Here is a 24,482-nt window from a genome sequence, read left to right as displayed (position 1 = left end):
AGGAAATGTCCCACACACATGCCCACAGGCCAATCTGATGGAGGCATTTTCTCAGTCAAGGTTTCCTCATCCAGCGTCAACTCGACCCAAACTAACCAGCATACATGTGTTAACAAAATTTGTCAAAGTAAGCAGTTTTATCCAGAACAGGGGAGGATGTCTGCCTTCCTACTCCTCTATTAGCAGGAAGCTGTGAGAGAGGTATGTTTAGGATCCAGGTAAGGAGAGGTGGGGTTAGAACTCCCTGTCTTCAGGTTTGTAGGATGTGTTTATGTAGCTGACAGCCAGTTTCACATACTGTGCCAACACATCTGGCTCTGTGACCCAATGGGCCAAGGCCATTGGTTGAACTGAGTTGTAGATGTGTTTTTGTCTCCAGAAGACTTGAGCAGAAGAAAATGGAAAGGCCTGAAATACAGAGAGTCAGAAAGCAGACTGAAAAGCCCTTTGCTGGAAACAGAAAATAATTAGGTCCTACAGATGTTGTTTTATTGACACCTGATTGAAACGGATCCTCCATCCTGGAAAAAAAGGTGTTTGTTTGTTTGGTTGGTTGGCTTTTGTTTGTTTTATTTTTTGAGGGGGGTATTTTGAGGAAGGATCTCAGGTAGTCCAGGCTGGCCTCAAAGCTGGCTCTGAACCCTGGATCCGTCTGTTCCCCACTCTGGAGTTCTGGGATTACACATGTGCTCACCACATTTGGCTCTGCCATGCTTTCTACGATGCAATGATTGTGTTGCTTTTATCCCCTTCTTAGATAGGAAATTCAAGACATAAGATGTAAGTTGGGTGTGGTGGGGCATACTTCTCTGCAATCCTAGCATTTAGTAGGCTGAGGCAGGAGGATTGCTGCTACTTCAAATCCAGCGTGGGAAATATAGGCTCTGCCCTTTAAACAGCTAAATACTAGCACCACCATTACTACTAACATAATAAATAATAATGATACTTTTCTTTTTGTTTTCGATCAGATCTCACTATGTAGTTCTGGCTGTTTTGGAACTTCCTATATACACCAAGCTGGCCTTGAGCTCATCTCAAAGGGCCAGAGATTCACCTGATACTGTCTCCCCAGTGCTGGGATTAAAGGCATGTGTCACCACACCCAGAAGATGGTAACTTTGATTAGCTACTAATCACTCCTAAAATCTTAGTCAGTCTGACTAGATGATAGACGGCTACCTATTTGCACTAAAGATGATGAGTGGGGTAGTGAAGGAGCACGAAACCCACTGTGAAAGCAACATACAGATTCACAGCAGCTGAGCAGTAAATATCATCAGGGTGCTTTTAATTGCTGTTTAGATATTTTTCAGTCTTAAAAGTATTTTAATGGGGATTGCTATGTTTCCCGAGTTTTGACCTTGAACTCATGATCCTCCTGTCTCAGTCACCTGAGTTTACAGATGTGTGCCTCTAATCTTCTAAGCGAATATTCATGTTCATGCCTAACTTTGTATTAGTTCGCATAAATTCCTCACTGTCAGAAACCCTGTATATGAAGAACATCTTCATTTATCCCACAAACCTTCTTGGGCATGTAGTCTAGATCTATATTTTGTAAATGAGAAAACCAAGCAGGAATTGGCTGAAGAATTTTTCCCTAGGCCATCAGAATAATGCTCTTATCCACTTTCTGCAATACATTCTCTCTCCAAAAATATAGTGGGTACCAGAGCATCCAGAACATCCCTGGATCAAGCCTCCAGAGCATCCCTGGACCAAGTCTCCAGTATAATGTGAATTCTTCCTGCCAACCTGGCCCCACAACCACATCAGCCCCAAATGAACACACGAGACTTATCTTAATTATGAAACTGTTGGCCGTTGGCTTGGGTTTCTTATTGGCTAGCTCTGTCTTAATTATTAACCCATAATTATTAATCTAAGTATTCCCACATGGTCTTCTCTTACCAGAGAAAGGTCCAGGGACCTGTTACTCCTCTGGTATCCTACATGTCAACTGCTCAGTGTGTCTGCAGAGAAGAGAAGAGATTTCCTGTTTGTCCCTGCTTATATCATATTACTGACCAGTTACATTACTTCCTGTCTGTCTATTCAGGCCTCCAGACCTCTACGGTTAGCAGTGACAGTTTCTGCCCAGCTACATCACTTCCTGGGATCACATGACAACTCCTCTTTGCCTACACCTCCCAGAATCCTCCTTGTCTCCTAGTCCTACCTATCATCCTGCCTGGCCAATCGTGTTTTATTCATCAACCAATAACACAAACATACACAGAAGAAAACATTCCCCATCACTCCAGAGCATCCCTGGATCAGGCCTCCAGAGTGTCCCTGGATCAAGTCTCCAGAGTGTCCCTGGATCAAGTCTCCAGAGTGTCCCTGGATCAAGCCTCCAGCGTTTCCTGGATCAGGCCTTGCCTGAAGAAGATCTAGTCCTGAGTTTTTCACTTGGAAGTCAACTCTTTCCCGATAATTTTAACTCCTGTACCTTTCCCCAGAATAGCACTCAATGACAATGTCACAGAGGAGAGGGGACTAGTGTTCCACTAAGTCTCAGTTCCTGATAAAAGCCCTGAAGTGGTGGGACACGTGGCATGAAGTATGATGAGAGGCAGGCATGACACACACAGCACTAATTACCAAGTCAAGATCAAGGCAGGGGTGGGTCTGTGTGCTTGCCTCATGAGGAAGTGGTTATTCACACAGATGACAGGTGGCAGGAGATGTTCCTGTCTGGGACTGCTCAGAACCACACAGAAAAGACCACTGGTCCCCCCTTCATACCAGAACGACTGGAAGGACAGGCTCCAATCTAAACAAAGGATAGGGTCCCACCAGCCAAACCAGCCACTCACTTGGCAGACATTGTCTACCATGTGCTCTACAAAGAGCCAGGGCAGTGAAAGAGGCCTGCTTCCCACCTCTGGGGCCCCTGCCTGGGGCACCGTCACTTTCCAGTGCATGCTGGTGTTTTGGAATCGGAGTGCTGCACTGCAGGCCACTGAGAGCTGGAGAGATGTTTAATCCAGACCATAACCTCAGGAATTTCCCAGAAAAGAGCCATGGAAGAGCTTCGAGCAAACATCCCTCAGCCATCACTTTGGTTTGGAAGTAGTATAGCAGGTATGTGAGCTTCAGCTTAGGAAATAGGGGTGTGTCTGGGGAGTGTTCCATGGTCCTGGGCCAGCCTCCCTCCAATACTCTGCTATGAACAAGAGCCAAAGCAATCCAGAAGAGCTCAGGTAGATTCTAGACTATCACTCCACTCAAGCCCTGAAAATAACACCAATTTGGATGAAGAAAAAAGAAACTGCATTTACTTGGGGCTAATTAGGATTGCAATCTGGGAAAATAGATTCAAGCAGTCCTAAAAAAATGGAGTCTGGGCTGGTGGGATGGCTCAGTGGGTAAAGGTGCTTACCACCAAGCCTGAAGACCTGAGCTCAGTTCCTGGAACCCTTATGGTGGAATGAGAGTCTGCAAGCTGTCCGCTGACCTCCACATGTGCTCCAGTAGGGGATCAAAAGCATAGCATACAGAATAGTCACATCTCAGAACACAAACTGTCTCTGAAATCACTCAAAAAGATGATTTGTAGCTGGATATGTAATCCCAGCATTCAGGAGGTTAAGGCTGGAGATAGTGAATGTAAGGGTAAAAAAAAAAAACCCTTGTCTCAAGAAAGAAAAAAGCCAGGTTTTGGTGGCTCACACCTTTAATCCCAACACTCGGGAGGCGGATCTCTGTGAGTTCGAAGCCAGCCTGGTCTCCAGAGTGGGTGCCAGGACAGGCTCCAAAGCTACACAGAGAAACCCTGTCTCGAAAAAAAAAAAAAAAAAAAAAAAAAAACCAACAACAAAAAAGAAAAATCCTGGAATCCAGTTGTAGAGAAGGAGTGATGAACAAAGGGGTCAAGACCATGCTGGGAAAACTCACAGAAACAGTTGACCTAAGCAAGTGGGAACTCATGGACCCGAGTCTGACAACTGGGGAACCAGCATAGGACCAAACCAGACCCCCTGAATGTGAGTGTCAGCTAGGAGCACTGGGCAGTCTATGCGGCCTCTGGCAGTGGAACCAGGATGTATCCCTAGTGCATGAACGGACTTCAGGAGCCCATTCCTCCGTGGAGTGATACTCTCTCAGCCTAGGTACACAGGGGAGGGCCTAGGCCCTGCCCTAAATGACTTGACAGATTTTGATGATTCCCCGTGGAAGGCCTCACCCTCCCTGGGGAGTGGATGTGGGGTGGGATGGAGGGGTGAGTGGGGTGGGAGGGGAATGGGAGGATGGGAGGGAGCAGGAACTGGGATTGGTATGTAAAATAAGATTGTTTCTAATTTAAGTAAAATTTATTTAAAAAATGCTGTATTCGAAAGCAAATAAATGAAGAAGTAGGAATGGAGAGTGATGGGAAAGAGTGACATGGAGTTTTCCTGGACCTCGAGACCCTGAGATGCTCCAGGGAACCCCCTGAAGTGTTTAAGGAACTGAGGAAAAGAAGAAAGCAGAGGTGCAGGGAGGTAGGAGCAGCAGGTCAGGTCACCTGATGCCTGACAAAAATCATCCCAGCCTTATTGTGAAAGCCTTAGAGTCCCAGGGGTACAAAGGTGTGGTCCTGGGGAGAGGACCGTGACCTAAAGCAGACCTGGCCATCAGCAGCTTCCCGTGAGGTGATTCAGTTTCAGTGTGCAGCCCAGGCGAGACCAAAGGCTGGAGAGCCACAAAGACCCACAAACCCAGCCAATTGGCAGAGTCCATGGCAATAGAAGCCAACCATCTTCTCTCGGTGCCTGGCTAAGCAGACAAAAGCCTCTTCCCTCTCACGGAGCCAGAGTCCAGCCTGATTCTGAAGACAGAATAAAGATTCTAGATGTGCACTCTATTAGTGATAAGTCCTAACAATTTATGACACTCCAATAAACAAGTCAGTGACAATGGCAGGCAAGCTGTAGTGACAATGGCCACAGCAGGACCTTCCAAATAAACCTCCCATTACTGAAGCCAACGGGAGCCTGGTGGTGACCAGAGACAGAAAGCAATCATGAGAAGACAGGGGGAAGGGCCAGGCTGCTTTACGTATGTCAGTCCAAACTGGTCTGGCAGCCCCTGGCTTCACTTTCACATCAGCTGGAGGCTGAAGACCCAGGGCACACTAGACAGGGGACGAGATGGGACTTTGACTATTGTAGGTAGGAGACAGAACTAGAGGCTTTTCCCTGAAGTTAAGGCAAGTGACTCCCAGAAAGGGTGTCTCAACTGAAAGAGGAATTGTGAGCTGTGCATTTGGTCTCAGAGCATTTGTGAGTGTGTGTGTGTGTGTGTGTGTGTGTGTGTGTGTGAGAGAGAGAGAGAGAGAGAGAGAGAGAGAGTGTGTGTGTGTGTGTGTGTGTGTGTGTGTGTGTGTGAGAGAGAGAGAGAGAGAGAGAGAGAGAGAGAGAGAGAGAGAGAGAGTGTGTGTGTGTGCGCGTGCGCGCAACAGGTTCACTGAGCACAGCAGCTCAGATAGATACACAGCCTCAGGTGGCTCTGGCACCAGAGCACAGCTGATGAGGAAGATGAGGCCAAGGAGGCAAATCAGAGGAAGATACCCTGACCAGGATGGATCTGGATCTCCTCTTTACAGTTTGGAAGTGTGCTCATTCTGGAGAGGCTCTCACTTTTACAAGGTCCCAAGTGGATCAGGAGAAATAAGAAAGATAGGCAGGGACCTACCTATTCATCAGATGTAGGGATCTAGGCTGGGTCTACCCCCATCCCACTTGCCCATCTCATGTGAATGAACAGGTACTCACTGACCCACCATGCACAGGAACATAAACAATGTGTACATATGCATATACAATGTATGCAGCTGTCCTCGCACTCTGCCACGGATTAATAGATGCCCCCTCTACACACACGCATTTGGCTCCTGAGAATGGGAACGCTGTATTTGCACAAGTGACAGCTGTATATATAAACCAGAAAATGTGGTTTGGGTTCAAAGAGTAAAGTGCTATGCACACCTGTCAGGATGGGCCATCTTGTCACAAACTCCATGAGCTCTAGTAGGGAAGCCTGGTGACCTCTGAGGAGGGACAGAGAGGCCAGAATGCAGGGGAGGATTAGGAGGACATGGACTCAGTGACACAGACTGGCAACCCACATAGCTCCTGTTTATTCCTGACATCACCAAGCCCAGGAACTTTGGAGGAGATTAGGGTTGGGCCACGGTGGAAGTGTGGGTAGCTGAGCTCTACATTCAGTCTCCTCAGCCCACAGCTGTCTCTGTGGTGAAGCTCTGAGAGCCAGGGTGTTTTCAGAGGTTCTTCTGTAGAGGGGGAGCCTTTCCTGAGGCTCATGCCTGGTTCTCACTGCACCCCGCTGTACTATGAAATCTGCTGTCTCCTGCCCAGTGTCCCCAAGCACTCCCGGAGAGAGAGGCTGTCCCATCTTCTCTAAGGAATAAGAAAGTTCTTCTCCAAGTTCACCGGCAAGACCTTTGGGGCCTGGGAGACCTCAGGGAAGGAGAAGTGGGAAGCAGAGACTCCTTAAAGTCTTCTCCCTCAGCAAGCCCTGGCCTAGGGCCCTCCATCACATCCACCATAGTCCTCTGACTCGCACCTGGTCAGCTCCCAGCCCTTTCCCCAGCCTGCCGCCTATCGAGAGCCAGCTGGAGGGCATGCCTTATAGTCTCCATGTTGTTCAGGACATTGTATCGGCTCAGGTTCACCAACCGATCAAACTCCTTGCGCTCATAGGTGAAGTCCATCATTCCATAGGGGGTATCTGGCCCATTGATGATAAAGTCCCCAAAGGCCTTTTCCTCGGTTGTTTGTCGTTTCACACCTGGGGGTGGGAAAAGCAAGGCTAGACTGGAGTACTCTATGAAACTGGCTGGGAGCTGATGGTCCTGGATACTTTCCCTACCCAGGAAATCTGACTTGCTCTCTGGGAGAGACCATCTTCACTCTGGACCCCTTAGAAAGAGATGGCTCAGCGTGAACATTAAAGTCCAGGCAGTGGAGGGCATAGTAGTTAGCCCAGGTCCTCCAGGAAGCTAGCATCCTATCCTACTCCCATCCTACCCTGCAGGTCAGAGCAGGCTTGGGACTTGCCCTTACCTGGGGCCAGATGTGTGCGAAAGGTCCTGTTGACAAGGGGGAAATGCAGCACAATGGGCGAGCAGGGGTCATCGGCCTTGGTGAACAGATAGCACTCACAGGGGTCCTCAAGGTCCTTGGGGTCCACCTCAATCCTGGGGAAGGGGATTCCTCGGTCCAGGCAGTATTTCTCTGTCATCTGCAAGGCCTGGGCAAAGAGGCAAGTGTCTGGTCCCCAACTGGACTTGGGCTTCAGCTAGCTCTGTCTCTGGATGACTGAGTTCCTTTCTGAGCTACCTTTCTATTTGCCAAATAAAGTTGGAAATAAGTGTCTGGTGAGAGCAAGGTGAATTAGCAATAATTAGCAAAGGTCAACCATCAAGCGAGTCCCTCTGGACCGCTTATGTCAGCCTCATTCCTCCCTTTAACACAGCTGTCCCTTCTCCAGTCCCTCCTCTGTTCCCTGTTAAGGGGCGATCACAGGGGCGTGTTGGAGGGCTTTTATCTATTCTCCAATCCTAGGCAGGCACTGGACAGGAAGGATGAAGAAGTCAAAGAGAGACCACCAACCCCACACTTGGGCAATGGTGTCCATCCAGTGCCCTAGGGGTTTTGAGGTACCCTTTGCAGATGTCTCCCTAAGAGGACTTTCATGGCTAGTGTTACCACAGTAACCAAGGACAGAGACCTCAGACCTACCATGGAGCAGGGAAATCCTAACACAATTATGCAGGTTCTAGAACACAGTCTAGAAGACAGCTGAGACCCTCTTTACACACTCTCTCATAATCCCAGACTCCTCTAGCTGGAGACCTGGACTGTCAACCATGCTTAAAAGGCACCCACCACCAGAGGTAACACCCAAACACCCAGCTCGGCCTCTCAGCAGAGATTTCTTCTCCTCATCCCCCCTACTCACTTTAGGAGATCCCTGCTTCCCTCCTTACCTGAAAGGGGGCTTCCAAGGAGTAGTCAAAAGACACAATGAGGTCCACAGCCCGTCGGGGCTGCAGGATCAGTGGGAATGGTGAATTAATGGCAAAACCTGCGTCTACTAGACACAGGCAGTCCCTCATGGGTGTGAGCTGGTTGGGGCAGGCATCAGGGTGTCTGTCTGTAAGGTGCACAAGGATAAATTCAGTTGCTCTTTCTGGTGACCCTCTTCTCTTTGCATCTACAGTCACGTCTCTAAAATTCTCCTGCCTCCCTCATCTTAGCCCTTCCAACTTTTCAGCAACCAGAAAAGCTTCCTCATCATCACCTCCTCCAATATCCAGCTGAAAGCCAATGCTGACCCCAGTGAGCCAGCTGTACATATCGGAAGGATCTGCGTACTGTTCCCTCCTCCCACAGCACACACACCTTTCCAGGCCATAAACTCCTTGCTAGCCACGTAGTCCTTGTGCAGGCAGAGACCGCGGGTAAAGTTAAAGTTCTGGGCATAGGTAATGCGGGAGGTAAATATGTCCAACACAGCCTGAGAGAAGGGACTCTGTGGGGTGAAGCGCCTGGTACGCAGCCGTGTGGAGTCCTGCGACCGGAACTTTGGGCAGTCATCTAGGTGGGGGCAGTGAAATACAGTGAGAAGTGGGACCATTCTTTGTCCATCTCCCTCATTCTTCATCCCTTTGCCAGGGCCCTGGTAAGTGGTGGTGGCTGCACATGGTCTCTGCTCTCACCTGTGACATTTACTCTCTCTCTGTACCAGTCCAGGAAGCCCAGGCTGGAGCCTCCCATCTTCAGAGAGATCTCATTCAGGCTGGCTGCGAAAGCACTGCCCCACATGCCTACGGAGACAGCAGAGCCGCATATCACAGCCTGGCTCTAGCCCTGCCAGTCTCCAACCTCCAAGCACAGACTCACCCTGCAGGTAACAGAGGCGGGGCTCAGGCCAGAGCCGCAGCAGCCGACCCATGAAAAACTCGGAGCCAAAGAGTTCAGTGGGAACATAAGCTCCATACTTGTGGAAGCCGATCTCATAGGGGGTGAACTCGCACCACTCTGGGGAAAACAAAGTAACCAGAGTCAACCCAGAGGCAGCAACTCCACCTTTCGCCACGGTCCCTGCTTGGGAGCACCTCCCACTTATATCTAATAGCCCCGCCCTCCTACCACCATCTTCCTGTCTCCCTTCCTTTGTGTCCACACCCAGGCACCTGCAAAGTCTTCCCCACTGATGTTTGTGTGGACATTGATGCTGGCATAGATGGGGTAAGGGTTCTGACCCTGGCTGACTATTTCTTGCTGGTCTGACAGCTTGGCAGGGTTTTCCTGGGCAGGAGAGAAAGCAGACAGCTTGGCTTTGGGGGGAGTCCTGTTCTCTATCCCCAGAGCTTGACATCAGCACCCTGAGGGGTATGACACGCTCACAAGCGATATGTCCTGTTGTCAAGGCCAGAGTGTAGCTTTAGGCTGTAGCAGAGCTCAGATCCCTGTGGGGTTTTCATAATTCCAGTGCCTCTGGAAATATCCTCAACCACTTTTTTTTTTTTTTTTTTTTGTCATTCCAGAAAGCATATCAGAATACAGAGAGCTTAGGGGATCATTGAAAAGCCAGTCTAATTTCCTTACAAAAATCACTAGGAGATGTAACTTCTTAGAGTAAGATACCACAGGTGACACACACTCTGCCAATAGCCTCACACAGGTCAGCTGCCCTGAATCTTGTGACTGGATCAGACTGGGCCTGCAGTACTAGGAGCAACCGCCTGGTGGCGTTGGCTCAGGGTTGCTTTTGCCAATGGGTGGGCATGGCGCTGTACCTCAGAGGCAGGCAAGAACGATTTTCAATACATGCTTTTCCTGGGCTCTACCCCAGGAGTAAGACAGGAATAAGGCAGAAGGAAAGTGTGGAAAGGGAGCTGGGATGGGAAGAATGTCGTCACTTCCTGCTCTCTTACCCCCTGGTTTAGGAAATACTCAATGACGAGACCCCAGAAGTCAGTGAGGTGCATGTTGTGGCCTCTGCTCTCCCAGACCTCCTTTTCCCGGGAGTAGTATTGCAGCTGCTCCGTGGACAGCAACCCTATCTTACTGCTGCAGACTCGAGCCGAGGCACGTTCAATGGGGCCCTGTAAAGGCTCCTGGGACCAGGATGGATCCTTGTAGAGTGTAGAGATGCACCTGTGGACAGAAAGGATGTCTGTGCGGCAGAGGAAGCTCCTCCTCGCCACATACACCTGCAGTCCTGCTCCCTCACTCAGAAGTCCCTGGGACCCAGCCTCCTCTCACTCATGCTGACCCCCTTGAAGACAGGCTCCCTGCCCCTTATCAGAGACTCTCTCCCATCTCCTGACCCATCTCTTGGACACCCTCACCCACTCAGAGCTCATGTTCGATCTGTATTCTGCCCCACCTCACTTACCAGGTAGACCCAGAAACCCCGCTCAGGTAGGTCACAGCATCCAGAAGGCCAAGCTCCTGCAGCCCCGATAGGCTGCCATACAGGGCAGTCATGGCTCTGGTTCCACCCCCAGAGCCTAACACAGCGATGACAGGTACCTGAGCATAGCAATAATTTGATAGCAACAATACTTGATATATTTACTGCTTATCCACAACAGGCATTGTCATAAGCACCTTCCATGTATTAGCTCACCGAATTCTCCCAGTGAGCAACGCCCCCATTTTACAGATGATGAAACTGATGTGTAAGGCTAACCAATGTGCCCAAGAGCATGCAGTAAGGATGGCTGCCAAACTCAAGAATGAGAGCCCGCAGATGACTTGTCTCTTTTTAAAAATTCTGTGTGTTATGTGTGGTACATGTGGGTATACGGGGCTCTAGGCTTGTGTGCAAATGAGTACATGTGCATCTGGAGGCCTGGGGGTGATACTGGGTGTCATTTTTAGTTGCTCTCTTCCTATTTTTTTAAGATGCATTTATTTATTTATTATGTATACAGTGTTCTGCCTGCATGTATCCCTGCAGGCCAGAGAGGGCATCAGATCCCATTACAGATGGCTGTGAGCCACCATGTGGTTGCTGGGAATTGAACTCAGGACCTCTGGAAGAGCAGCCAGTGCTCTTAACCTCTGAGCCATCTCTCCAGCCCCCTCCATCTTATTTTTTGAGACATTGTTTTTCACCAAACCCAGACCCACATGGATTTGGCTAGACTGGCTGGCCACTAATCTCCAAGCATCTGCCTGTAACCCCCTCTCCTCCAAGGCTGTGGAGATGTGTGCTACCATGCCTTGCTTTTTCATGTGGGTGCCAGGGATATGAACTCAGACAAGCACTTTATTGACTGAGCCTTCTCCTCAGTCTATTGTTTTGTTTTGTTTTCTGAGATGGTCTCATGACCTCAAACTCATTATGTAGCCAAAGATGGTCTTGATCTTTCTACTTCTGCCTCCGAAGTGCTGGAATTATAGTCATGTACCACCATGCCTGGATTCAGAGGAAGCTCTTAGCCATTATTTCAGAAAGGTATTTATTAACAGGTATATTTGATTCCCCAAACCCAGTTAGCAATGTGAATACTTGGTCCTGGCTGGCTCCTGGTAGTTCTGTACTGTGTGTGGGACCTTCAGTGACATCTTTGGCCTTTCCTCAATATATGCCGGCAGCATCCTCTACATCCATCCACCACTTACAACAAAGCCTCCCCTGGCACTGATAAATGCCCTCTAGGGGTTGGGGGACAAAATTGCCTGCAACTGAGAACCACTCTGCTGAAGTAATAGAGACTAGCAAGCATCCCTGGCCTTCCCCCAGACATAGGACACCCAAAGTTTGAGGCTCTCCTTAGGATCAGAGGTGCCTTGTGGGATTAATTTTTCCATGAAGGGTTGACACAGTCTCCCAAGACTTCTGATTCCTTTTCTATCTTCTTTGCTTCCCCTGGCCCTGATCACTGGGGTCTGTTGTTAAAGAGTGCTGGATGAATAGGAACAGACATCTGGCACCCAATGGCCACATCTGTTGACCGAATACAAATCTAGGTTGTTGGCAGTGCTGGGCAGTGCTGAGCAGGACAGTGGTCCCACATCTACTGTACACATGTGGCAAAGAAGATGACACCAGCCTTTTCCTGGCTTATTCTACTGGTCTACCTCTTAGTACCCCTGTCTTCTTGCCTCCCAGTCTAAGGCCATCTGGTCCTTACCTAAGAGATCCCACAGAGCCTCTACTTCTGGATCCCTTTGACCACTGTCCAGTTGTACCCTCTCAAAATTCACTGTTGAAAGCCCTATCCCCTTACATGTGACTGTTTGCAGACAGAGCCTATAAGGAAGTCATATAGTTAGAATGGGGTAATGGGGAGGGCCTCCATCTGATAGGACCAGTGGCCTGCTAAGAAGAGGAAGAAGGCTGGACATGGCAGCACATCCCTGGAATACCAGTACTTGGGAGACTGAGGCAGGAGGATCACTAGTTCAAGACTAGTCTGAATTGCTTATGAGGCCAGCCCTTAGCTATGCAGTAGTAATACTTAGCTCATAAAAAGGGGGAATTGGGGGAAATGGATGTGGTGGTACTTGCCTTTAATCACTACACTCTGGAGGCAGAGGCAATTAGTTCTCTGTGAGTTTGAGGTCAACCTAGTCTACATAGCAAGTTTGAGGTCAGCCAGGACTACATAGTGAGATTCTGTCCAAAAACAGGGGTCGGTGTAAGAGAGCTCCTACTCCTGAGTGTGCAAACACACATGCACACATGCAATACACATGCACACATGATTATATACATTCACACAGACACACACTCATGCACACACAGCAACACACTCATACAGACACACATTCATACATGCATAAACATACATACATTCACACACATACACACACACACACACAGAGAGAGAGAGAGAGAGAGAGAGAGAGAGAGAGAGAGGAACTGCCATGTGACACCAGAGCAAGAAGGCAGCTCTCTACCAATCAGGATGGAGAGCCCATGAGAAAATGAATTTATGTTGTTTAAACCACTTAGTCCGCAGTATTCTGTTGTGACAGCCCACAGCTAGGACTGTGTAAGTCTTAACTCTGATTCTCAACTGCTGGTTGTGTTCATCATCTAGGGGAACAAGCCCTGTTGTTCTCTTCCTCCTCTGCTGCCTATACTTCCTTCGGGCTTCCTGTCATCTCTCATCCACACAAGACCCCACAAGAGGACAGGCTGGATTTGGTCAAGTTCATCTTCCATCCCATACCTGATCACAGTGTGGAGCCTCACTCAATCCCATCACTCGCTGCAGGGCCTTGGATGCCACCTGCTTCCTCCGGTCCAGAAATTCCAACTCCCCATCGCAAAGCTCAAAGCCAAGGCGCAGGTCTAAGTCCTCTGAGCTGATTCCAATGGAGTGGATGGAGTATGGAGAACCTTGAGCCCAGTCCATTTTCCATAGGAACAAAGCCACGCTTGGGGGGGGTCCCCACAGAAAACACCCTGGGACTTCCCACTAGTACCAAAAAGGTGGTCTCCATGGCCTGACCCAAGTGGGCAGGAAAGCAGAGCCCACTGGAGTATTTCCCACTTCTAGCCAAACCCCACAGCCTTCCACCAGCAATCCCTCCTCACCTCACTTCTGCCTTCACAGTCAGAGTCACCTCCTGGCCCTGAAGGAGACAGTTATTCCCTCATCCTTGAGCAAGTAGAGTCAGACCTCCAACTGTGGCCCTCAGGGCTCAGGTAACTGACCAGTGTGCGCCCCAGATCTCTCTTAGTGATCACAGGGCAGGCAGGGGCCCCCAGCACCAGAGGACACCTTACCTCCTCCAGGACGACTAAGTGCTGCTCCTCCTGGCCGAGGGGCAGAGAGGGGAGCAAGATGCCTGCCTCACCCAGCTTGCTGGTCTGAACCTCTAGCTCATCATTTGGGCCACCCTGTGGAGAAGAGTACCAAGGAGCAATGTAGGGGGATGCCTCCTGGACACTTTGGAGTCTCCTCTAGGGGGCTCATTCCATTTTCTTCCCTCTGCTCACTCACCTGAAGAACCAGGAGCCTTTCTTCCAGCTCTATGTGCAGTTTGGGGCTCAGCACTGGGTTTACGTGGAAGGTGAAGGTAGGCGCTAGACCTGGCTCCGTGGTCTGCTGCAGAGGCACTAGCTGTGGCTTCTCATAGGCCCCAGGCACTGCCAGCTGGATCTGCCTCGAGCCTGAGGGCAGAGGTCCAGTGAACGTCAAAGTAGGTGGGTGTAAATGTGGCACAGGACAGAGACACTCCAGATGACAGCAATTCCTCCTCTTCCCCAGGCCCCTAGCTCCCATTCCCCTCCTCACTCAAGTACCTTGACCACAGGAAAAGAACCATGGAGAGGTCTTGGGTTCTATAACCAATTAGCCCTGGTATAGTGTGGGAAACACACAAATGCTAGAGGGGAGGGAATGGCTTAGCCCGTAGCCTATGGGGCTGGTGATTTTAATTTTTTAATTTTAATTACCCAGCATATAAATAATTGTATAAATATCCATTCATTATTACACCAATTACCCATTTTCAACTGTTAATATTCCCAATCTCTTGACTCCATTCATGCATCATGTTCTTTGCTTTAGAGGAGGTTTGTGGCCATAAAGAACACAGAAATACGCTGCAAGTTGCTGTGGCCTTAGCTTTCAAAAGTCTAAGAGCTTGTAAGAATGTAGGGTCTCAGAAGAGGAGGTAGAAGGCAGAATGGCATTCTGGGTACAGAGAGAGATGGCAGAGACAGCCGCAAGGCAGGGACTTGCGATGTGAGTTCTATGTGTGGGTTTTAAGTTTTTAAACTTAAGTTTAAGATTTTAAATATTCTATGAATATTTTTGTGGTGGGTGACATATTCAAAGGGTAATATGATCTTCCTCCCCTGCCCCCGCCCAGTCAGAACGGACTGAAAAACCCTTTCAGAACATCCTTTCTTCCCCATAGTCCTTTAGAAAAGCCTAAAGGAAGGGAAAGTAATGATGAAGCTCGTCTTTTGAGGGGATGCTGACCCTTTGCACAGGTGTGGGGAAATGCTCCAGTGCCTTTGTTTTTGAAATAATAAATCTCAGTCTCAAGAGTATTTAACTATGAAGGAGTGTTCTGACTGACAGAAGACATGGCCACCATGATTCAGCTGTAGTTTTCTTGGTTAGCTCATGTCTAACGCTTTCTTGAATTGCTCAAGGTCCCATGACAGCATGACTTTTGGTTGTTAGGTTTTGTGCATGACATGCTTGCATGTGTATGTGACTATGCATGCCTGTGCACAAATAAGGTGTCCTTCTCTGTCATGCTCCACCTTATTGCCTTGGGACAAGGTCTCTCCTTGAACTTGAAGCTGGGCTGGTAGCCAACAAGTCCCAGCAATCCTCATGTCTCTGATCCCCATAGAACTGGGGGTTATCCCCAGCTTTTGAAATAGATACTAGGTATTTGAACTTAGGTCCTCAAGTTTGTATAGCAAGTACTTTTACTGACTGAGCCTTCTCCTTAGCCTTATTTTTCTATTTTTAAAAATAATTATTTTTATTTTATTTGCATTGGTGTTTTCCCTATATGTATTTCTGTGTGGGGTGTCAGATTTTGGAGTAACAGACAGTTGTGAGCTGCCATGTGGGTTCTGGGAATTGAGCCTGAGTCCTCTGGAAGAGCAGTCAGTGCTCATAACCACTGAGCCATCTCTCCAGCCCCCTCATTTTGTTATTTTTAAAACCAAGGATTTAAATAGAAGGCAAAGGCCTTGGTTTTACACCAGACTGGCAGACTGAACAAACTGGAAACAAGACTTGTGCTATTTTATTTTTATCCCTCTCCCAACTTCTCAGGTCTCCTATGCTAACAAAGTGACTTGAGTTTCCCCTTAAAGAGGCAGACTATACCCCTTGCCTTCTGACTTTGAGTTAAACACATGTCTTGATTGGGTCAGTAACATGTGAGTGGCCAGGATGTGACAAGAGGCTTAAAAAATACTTGCTCAATTGAGTCTGTGCTCTTGTGTCTCTGCTGAGGTCTTAAGAATATGTCCAGAGCTGAGCATTGGTGGCACACACTTTTACTCCCAGCACTCCCAAGGATCTTTGTGAGTTCAAGGCCAGCCTGGTCTACAAAGCTATACAGAGAAACCCTGTCTCAGAAAAACCAAAAATAAATAAATAAATAAATAAATAAATATGTCCAGGCTTGTCAGTTGGTCACAGAGGTGGGGGGGGACCACTCTTAGTCAAGTCCCTGATGCCCTTTCCCCACTTTAAGCAGTGAAAATGTTAAATTTTCCCTTCCCATCAGATGCAGCCTCCAAGGAGAAGGCAAGCTCCAAGGGTGAGGACCCGACTCACCGTACTCTCTGAGTGAGGCTGTCTTATCTCCCCTGAGCGTACCCTGAATCCTCAGACAGGGATGAGCCTAAGAAAAGCAGAAGCCTTAGCAGTCAGAAAGCCCACAGGGTCCATCCAGGACAGAGGAGAGAGAAATATCCAGGGCGAGGACCATAACAATTGTCTAGGACATGGGCCTTATGGGCAGGGGCCTTTTTTTTTTTTTAAGATTTATTTATTTATCATGTATATAGTGCATGCCAGAAGAGGGCACCAGATCACATTAAGATGGTTGTGAGCCACCATGTGGTTGCTGGGAATTGAACTCAGAACCTCTGGAAGAACTCTTAACCCCTGAGCCATCTCTCCAGCCCAAGGCAGGGGTCTTTTGTGACAATCCCCAAGGTTGTACCATGTTCCTCCCCAGGACTCATAAGAAGTGGGCATCAGTAGGAAACAGAATTGTGGGGTCCCATGGGCTCCCTCAGCAGTCTCAACAGCCAAGACCCCAGAGGAACAATGGTCCTGTGATGCCCACACAGGCTCAGGGAAGCGTCTTGTTCTTCATTCTCCTAGCACCTCTTCCTCCTAAGGAAGGTCAGAGTGCCTTCCAGAGACATGGGAGGATTAAGGACTTGGCCACAGTCTCCTGTGTCTCCTTTTCCCAAGTCCCACACAACCCTACACCCGTCTTCCCTACTCACCACCAGGACCCCATTGGTGATGACTTCAGATGCAGGCATCTGACTGTAAAAGATGAAGGTTTCATGAGCCATCATCCCCAACCCATGGCTATTGAGGACCAACACTTGGAATAAATGGATAGATACCAGCTCTAACTGGACTCACCTCTTTTCCAGAGTAAATTCTACTTGTAGCTCTTGTGAATCCTACACCGGGGTGAGCAAGGCATCAATCTTCAAAACCTTCAAAAATCTCAGGGATTGCCCCTACCTCCCACCTTTCTCAGCTCTAGGGCCTAAGGGATGAGTCTGGTACAGTGCCTCATGGGCATAGGGGAACAATAGCATTTCCATAAGAGTTTCATTCATTCAGAAATACATGCCAGGTACTGTTTCAGACTCAGCGGTGACCAAGGCCAAACCAAGATGGCTGCCTGACAGTGGTTTAGGGGTGGGTGGGGTGATCCTTTCCTGAAGATTTACTTACTGCTAACCCAGGTAGACCTCACCTGCTGGTTCAGAGGGAAGTTGTGTGTGTGAGGCTGGCCTGGCTGGAGACTACTCAGGTCAAACAGAAGCAAGGAGAGCTGATCACTATCCAGGACATCCTTGTCACACAGGGTAAGCTCCAGGACATTCTGGGGATAGGACTGAAGGATCAGAGTTGTGGAGGAACTCATTGGCCTCCATGCCCTGGCCCTTACTGGCCTGTACCTTCACAGCACCGTGGATCCGATAGTGGAAGGTTTCGTTCCACTCTGGGTCACTACAGTTAGTCACTGTCTTTGTCTGGCTGGGGCTAGGAGAAGCTGTGGGCAGCCACAGTTGGACATAGCAGTCAGCTTTGGACACTGCAGGTGAGAGGGGGAGGACTTGGCATCAAACTCTTCTTGTTGAAAAGGTTTCCTGGAGGAGGCTGGACTCTGAGACAAAGGAGCAAGGGGACAGGAGGCTACCTGCCTGAGGCAGGTGAGGGAGCTTTGGTGTTCCTGGCTCTATCTTAGCCAGGTATACCTCCCACTCAACTGACAAGAAACCCTGCAGCTGCAGCCACAGTTCAAAGCACCATGGCAGCACAGACCATTGAGCAACTCCTTGAAATTGCCTGATTCAGGCAGTAAAATTCTGTGCCCTGTGTGAGCACCTCCCAGAAAGCAGGCATTGATGTGTGGCAACGAGAGCCTAACACACCCTCACAGAGCCTCCTGGGGTCAAGAGGAGGCTGGAATCTACACAACTTACCCCTCCAGTGCTCCTGCCTGCCTGTGCACCCCACACCAGGGCAGCCTCTCTTTATCCTACTCCAACTGAGCACCCTACATCAGGGCACCCCTGCCTGCCTGAGCACCCCTCACCAAGGCAGCCACCCTTTACCCTACTCCAACTGGGTATTTGTGCGAGTGGGCGTGAACGCACACATGCGCACACGCACACACGCACACGTACACGCGCACACACGCGCGCGCACATACACACACACACACACACACACACACACACACACACACACACACACACACACACACACACACACACACCTGAGAACACCCTAGAGAAAAGGAGGAGGTAGAAGTGAGGCTCACTCACACAGATCCGTTTGCTGGATGTTCCTAGCCCTCAGCACCTTCACCTGGAGGTCGTAATATGGGTGAGTTTCCTGCTGAAACAACAGAACTCCAGGAACTCAGTTCCAGAAAGCCAGGGACAGCCTGATCTCTCTCAAGTGTGTTCTGACTCCTTTGCCCCTGTACTTTGTCTTACCACAGAGTTTGCCTGGCTCAGGGTCACTTCTGCTCCTGTGCCAGGATCTCTGGGAAGCTTTTGCAAGGCCTTGGGTGTTGAGTGGTCAGGACTGGTGAGAAGCCTGGATCTGCTCAACGCTAAGTGCCATTCTGAGCAGCTAAGCTAATTAGGTTTTTATCATGGCCAGCCTGTAGCTGCTCCCTCCACGTGGCCTGAGCGCTGGGAGAATGTATTTAAGGATCTTAAACATTAAAAGAGAAAGTCAGAACCGACCGTACTCATGGGCTTCTAGGCAAGGGCTGGAAGACCAACCAGAGGCAGGGAATGGGAAGGCAAGAAGAGAAGCAGTCACCCAGTTTGTACTGGTCTGACAAGTCACTGGATTGAAGATTGGGTTAAAAAAAGATAATACCAGATTGCAGCCTTCTGGATGTCAATCAACCTCCCAGAACCCCAACAACTCCCCATCCCTTCTCCACCATAGGTTACATGGCTAGACTAGCACATTCCTGGCAAACCAACCAAAGGCAATGGTCACAGGACTTGCCATCATTACTTTCAAGAGCCAAGGCCTTGGCCCATTTCTCTAGTTTGAGTTTTTCCAGGTTGTCTGTGGTATGTTCCACCCTAAATCAAAACCTAGTGCAGTAGCTGGCTTAGTCCGTACAGGGCACCATCTCCCAGGACTCTGTAGTCAACACTCCCAAGTGAGATGAGTACATTACCCGACTCTGCCTCCATTGTGGTCCTCTCTTTTCTCTCTTCCGCAGCAACACTGCTCCAAGAAGGGCCAGTCCCTTACTTACTAGCCACTTGGGCCTGAGGGTCCAGGGCATGGCCAGCAGCCCGGGTCCCAGGAGAGAGCTTGCCTGCTTTCCAGAGTCACCCTCTGTCTGGCTACACTCACTGTAGCTCAGGTCTGGCAAGTAGCACAGGGTGGAGCAACTACTGTGCTGAGGACTAGGGCTGGGAGGCCACTGGGGCTGGAGGTGGGGTTTGAAGTGCTCCAGGAAATGAGTGGAGCCTGCTTTTCCCAGACAAGAGGCAAGTTTGGTTCCTTTCTAAGAGATTCTTGGGGTCCTGCTTAGCACTCTGATCCCCAACTTAGGCCCTTCTTAACAGAGCTAGTTGTGAAAAGCAGACACCAAGGGCCTCACCCCGCCCTTGTCATGGTCCTGTTTAGAGGGTAGGGCAAGAGCCTAGACATTCCTGTTTCCAAGTAGTCTGCATTAGCAGAAGTTAGGAGGTGATAGAATCAGGGCTAACCTCCTCTAGCTGGCAGAAATCCCCACACCATCCCTCCTTCCTTCAAGCCCCAATTTCCCCACAGCTCATAAGTAGAAACATGGGTATCTCTGGCTTAGGGTTTCTTGGGGACGCAAAAAGATTTTATGTTTCTTTTGGCCTTCCTCAATTATTCCCTTAACACAGAAGACCTGCTGCATGCTTTGACTGTACTATGCTCAAAGTCACCCACACCCTGAAAGGATTCCCTTCATGACCTTTCTTGGTGAAGTGCCTGGTGATTCAGGCATAGATGCAGGGCCATGGCCAGGTAGTATAAATAAGGACAGGAGAGAGGCAGGCCTCCCTGTCCTTAAACTGCCAGAGGCAAAGGCTTCAAAGAGCTCATGACCATATATGTGAGCCTCCAGCTGTGTATGTCATCTCCATCCCTGCTGTCCACAGTCATCTAGGTGGCTAGGCAGGAGCAGTCGCTGGGAAAGTAAGTTTCTAGGAGAGGGAATTGTTAGGAGATTCCTTTCACCTCTTTAACCACAACCTTTTCTAGATCCAGGGGTGGTAGTACCTGTAACCCCAGCACTCGGCATTCTGAGATAGGAGGCTGAACTCAGCCATATGAGGCCAGCTTGAGGTACAAGATGAGACCCCTATCACAATCATTCAGGTAATGGCCACTGTCTTGCCCCAGTCATACAGCTGGAGGCCAAAATGACATCCACAAAAGTGAATCAACTCCCAAACTAACAGGCAAGTTCAGACCAGAAATTCCAGAACCAAAAGGTGATGTAACTGCAATGGCCTGTTTCACCTCATGTGGATTGTAAGGTTGAGATCTGGCTCAGAGATCTGAATCCAGCCCCCTTGCTGATCCTGTGCATAGTGTAAACACTTCTGGATCCATAGTCTGAAGCTCTGGGCCCTCAGCAGGAGGGGAAGAGTACCAGCTGGTTGAGTGCTTTCGGGCTTAAGCCACATTCTCCTCTTAGAAGCCATTTCCCCATGTCTCAACAGTCACACCTCAGCTTAAAGTTCTGGATGGTTCTCATTGGCAGAGGATCTGCAGGGTAGCCAGCTCAAGGAGGGGGCATTACAGAAGGACCAAATTGTCATTTGAGAGCTAGGCAAACTTTATTTTTAAAACGGAGTCCCTCATTCCTGCTGATCCTCACAGGCCCCTTCTAGCCAGTTGCCTCGAGAGGAGGCACAAAGCAATGTTATGTTAGACATTTTAGATTATGTAGAATTCAGGGTTCCTAGTGTGATGACGTTTCGAAACGTCTATGCATGCCACACACCTACAGCCACACTTGCTGGCCACAGAGGGAGGCATTCGTGAAAGGAATGTTACTCTGATTTTCTTTTCATAGTTGCTGTCTTATCCTTCTCTCGGCTAAGCTATTACCCCCTTGTTATCATTTCCATTAAAGTCTTCAGCAGGGAAAAGGAGGCTCGAGGAGACTTGGTTTCTTGCTTGTGTTTATTGAAGAGCAGCCCTTCCACCACCATCAGGCTGGAGCTACTCCTGCTCCCCCTCCCTAGCCCTCTATGGAGTTTGAGAAAACAGAATTAAGTATGCAAACCATCCAGGGGAAAATATAGGCTTTATTCTACTGCTTCAAATACAGTCCATGAGAGAGGATGCTATAAGCTCACCAGGCAAGAGGACAGGGCTCATATGATGGGGCAAGTTCCTGTCCTGTGGGGAGTGGTCTGGCACCCCAGTGCTGCTCATGAGGAAGGTGCATTTTAAGCTGGTGCAGATGGGGTCATGGGCAACATTGCCTTTTTTTTTTTTTTTTTTTTTAAATCTTCTGTGTATGGGCATTTTGCCCGCATATATGTCTGTGCATGTGTGTGCCTTGTGCCCATAGCCTCCAATGCCAGAAAGTCCTGCACACCTCTTGCAGGCTCCCAGACAGGTTCAAAAGAGACAGCAGTAATCCTGCTTGCTCCTGCATCACTCTTTGCCATGCCTCACAAACACACATCTCACTACTGTCAGTTTCTGGTGATTTGTTCCCTGTGTGCAGTAGAGATCCACATTACCACCCTATCCTAGAGCAATCCTCCAAAAAAAAAAAGGTCAGGGAACAACCAATGATGGCCAGGAAAGGTCAGAAGGTGGCTAGGAAAGAGGAAGGTGCTCAAAGCACAAAGAGCTCACCCACAAAGGCTCAGCAACCTGTCCAAGCCACTGGTGAGTGGCTGGAGCAGGCACTACTACAGAGGTCCTGCCCAGGAGACCACATACCCTGTGCAGTGCTGGCCAGGGAGGTACCAAAGCCTACGCCTGCAGACTTGTGCTCTCCATGCACCTTAGTAGAAAAAGTTCAGCTCTGAGAACCTTCATACAATGTACCTGACAACCACTTATCAGTACACTCCTGGAAACCTAGACTGTGGCTTCCCATTTTACCTTATTTAAATATTAGTTACTCTCTTCCCCTTTAGTCTACAGAGTTGGAGAGCATGTATGGTGTAGCAAGAGAAGAAATTAAGGAGCAAAATAAATAGCAAAGAAAAGGAGACTGAAAACTAAAGGGATAAGCACAGAGAGTACTTAAGAGGACACAGGGCACAGCTCCTTGGAGAAACCACTGGCAGTATAGACAGTGAGCCTATTTGGTCAGTGGGGCTGTAGAGCTCTGGTACCAGGCTCCCATGGGACTCTCCAGGCTGCCATGCTGAGGGTGAGGGTCTTGTGAAGCTGTGCAAATATCATAATAGAAAACTCTCAGTCAACAACCCCATGGGTACAAACACTTGAGATGAAATCTTGTCCAGGTGACTGGCATACAAAGGCAAGACGGTGCATTTCCTCCTGTCCAAGGAGGGGTTAAATTCCTGGGATCGTCTGCAACATAACAGTGTAAGATATAACTAATCTTTTTCTAGGAAAAAGCCAGCAATGCCAGGTCACAAATCCAGTTAATTCAGAGATGATCCAGGGAGCAAGGAAGCCAGTGACGTCCAAATGAGGAGACTTGGTGGTAGAGGTCCCTGGTTCCTAATGTGGCTGCTCCTTCAACTCTCTGGGAAAGTTGAGCTATCCACTGCTGAGTCCTTAGGATTCTGTGCTCAGGTGTCGGCTGGGTTGACCTCTTTGGAACAGAAGTAGTGCACAACCACTCCATTTGGGTATCTTGCAAATGCACTGTGTGGAAGAATAGTTTAGAGGTGAGTGATAGAATAGTCTCCTCTAGCACCTGCAAGAGGCACCAGCACCAGCAGCCACCCAAACCCCAAAGAACAGCCTACTCCAATATCTCTGGAATGCTGTGGTGCCTCCTTTCCAAACAGCCAGAGCATGAACTATACAACATTCAAGTGCATTAAAACATTTTTGTTACTCTATCAGTTCAGGGTTGGGGGTTTGGGTCAGTGGTAGTGTGACCCTCAGTAGTGCTATCAACTAACCAACCAACCAGCCAGCCAGGTAAATAAATGGGCAAACAGAAAGCTTGGCACTGGAGGATGATGTTCAATGGAACATGTTTTGGGCTAGTTGTAATGAATGACAGCAAGTCAGGCCTCTGCAAAGAAAGAACTCTTCTAGCTGAGTAAGAAGAGGCAGCTTCTGCTCCTTCCAGGCCAGGGGGCTGACTCTCAGGCATGTCCTAACACAGAATAATGATTGTTGTAGAATACAATAGCTCAGGAGGTTGCTCCAGTCATGAGACAGCAGGTTTTCTCCCTCGGGCCGCTCATCCTGTCTACCTGGGTACAGGCCTATAGTCCTGGCACTGGGGTGTGGCTGAGGCAGGAGGGATGATCAGAATTTCAAATTAGCCTGAGCTATCCAGCCAGCCCGCATCTCAAGACTTTCTGTATGTCTCTTAAACTCCTACTGCTGACTCTCTGGCTCCTGTTCATTTTAGCTGCCTGAGGAACAGAGCTTTCTGGGCCAGAGTTCAACAGCTCTGTGCCATGTCAGCTCTTTAAACTATCGAAGATTCCCCCCAACAGATAATATGGCTTGCTCTCTCAAAGCTCAAGAACTCAATAACACAAGACAGCTTCTATCTGTGGTGGGTGTGAGGTCAGTGCTGTCCATGTGACAGAATCTAGAATCACCTGGGAGCTGGGCCTCTGACATTCCTGTGGGGGATTATCTTGATTTCATTAACCGATGTGGGAAGACCAATCTTGATTGTGGGTAGGACTATTCCCTTGGTAGGGACTGTGAAGAATGGAGAGGAAGAGCTGAGCAATAGGAAGCATTCACTGCTCGCTCTCGCTTGCTCATTCTCTCTCTCTCTCTCTCTCTCTCTCTCTCTCTCTCTCTCTCTCTCTCTCTCTCTCTCTCTCTCTCTCTGGTTTTTCAAGACAGGGTTTCTCTGTGAAACAGTCCTGGCTGTCCTGGAACTCACTCTGTAGACCAGGCTGGTCTCGAACTCACAGAGATCCACCTGCCTCTGCCTTCGGAGCACCGGGATTGAAGGCGTGCGCCACCATGCCTGGCCCTGCTCTCAGTTTCTTGGCTGCGGAATGCAATGTAACCAGCTGCCTCAAGCTCCTGCCTTGATCTGCCAGAA

The 24,482-nt window shown here is 49.1% G+C and overlaps 2 protein-coding genes across 9 annotated transcripts in view; both read right to left on the bottom strand.

Moving 5' to 3' along the window:
* Positions 1–6,548: 6,548 nt before the first annotated feature.
* On the bottom strand, positions 6,549–19,538 carry Pla2g4f (phospholipase A2 group IVF). 3 transcript variants are annotated; one of them, XM_035446871.1, is made up of 20 exons: positions 19,428–19,538; positions 18,547–18,619; positions 17,674–17,810; positions 17,469–17,597; positions 17,126–17,166; positions 16,981–17,023; positions 16,298–16,364; positions 13,985–14,154; positions 13,768–13,881; positions 13,576–13,613; positions 13,208–13,343; positions 10,417–10,553; positions 9,953–10,175; positions 9,209–9,323; positions 8,916–9,053; positions 8,732–8,839; positions 8,409–8,609; positions 8,000–8,166; positions 7,074–7,260; positions 6,549–6,798 (listed from the first exon to the last, which is right to left on the bottom strand). In XM_035446871.1, exons 1-20 carry the CDS (start codon positions 19,536–19,538, stop codon positions 6,578–6,580), a joined length of 2,556 nt encoding a protein of 851 aa, XP_035302762.1. In that variant the 3' UTR covers positions 6,549–6,577. The 3 variants fall into 3 exon arrangements, with proteins under 3 accessions (XP_035302762.1, XP_027277931.1, XP_035302763.1); XM_027422130.2 differs by having other exon boundaries at positions 8,415–8,609; XM_035446872.1 differs by having other exon boundaries at positions 18,547–18,616.
* Positions 19,539–21,529: 1,991 nt separating this feature from the next.
* The window catches only part of Vps39 (VPS39 subunit of HOPS complex), a 39,162-nt gene continuing 36,209 nt past the window's right edge, over positions 21,530–24,482 (bottom strand). For 5 of the 6 annotated variants that reach the window (XM_027422123.2, XM_027422125.2, XM_027422126.2 and 2 more), the window contains one exon: positions 21,530–23,101. In XM_027422123.2, coding sequence (XP_027277924.1) covers positions 23,026–23,101 — 76 coding nt within the window. In that variant the 3' untranslated portion in view covers positions 21,530–23,025. Of the gene's footprint in view, positions 23,102–24,031; positions 24,128–24,482 lie in introns of those variants that run through there. The other variant, XM_035446237.1, reaches the window with a different exon arrangement.

The sequence above is a fragment of the Cricetulus griseus genome, chromosome 6, assembly GCF_003668045.3.
Source record: "Cricetulus griseus strain 17A/GY chromosome 6, alternate assembly CriGri-PICRH-1.0, whole genome shotgun sequence".
Lineage (NCBI taxonomy): Eukaryota > Metazoa > Chordata > Mammalia > Rodentia > Cricetidae > Cricetulus > Cricetulus griseus.
The sequence above is the reverse complement of the archived record's forward strand: the minus strand, read 5'-3'. Positions and strand labels throughout refer to the sequence as shown.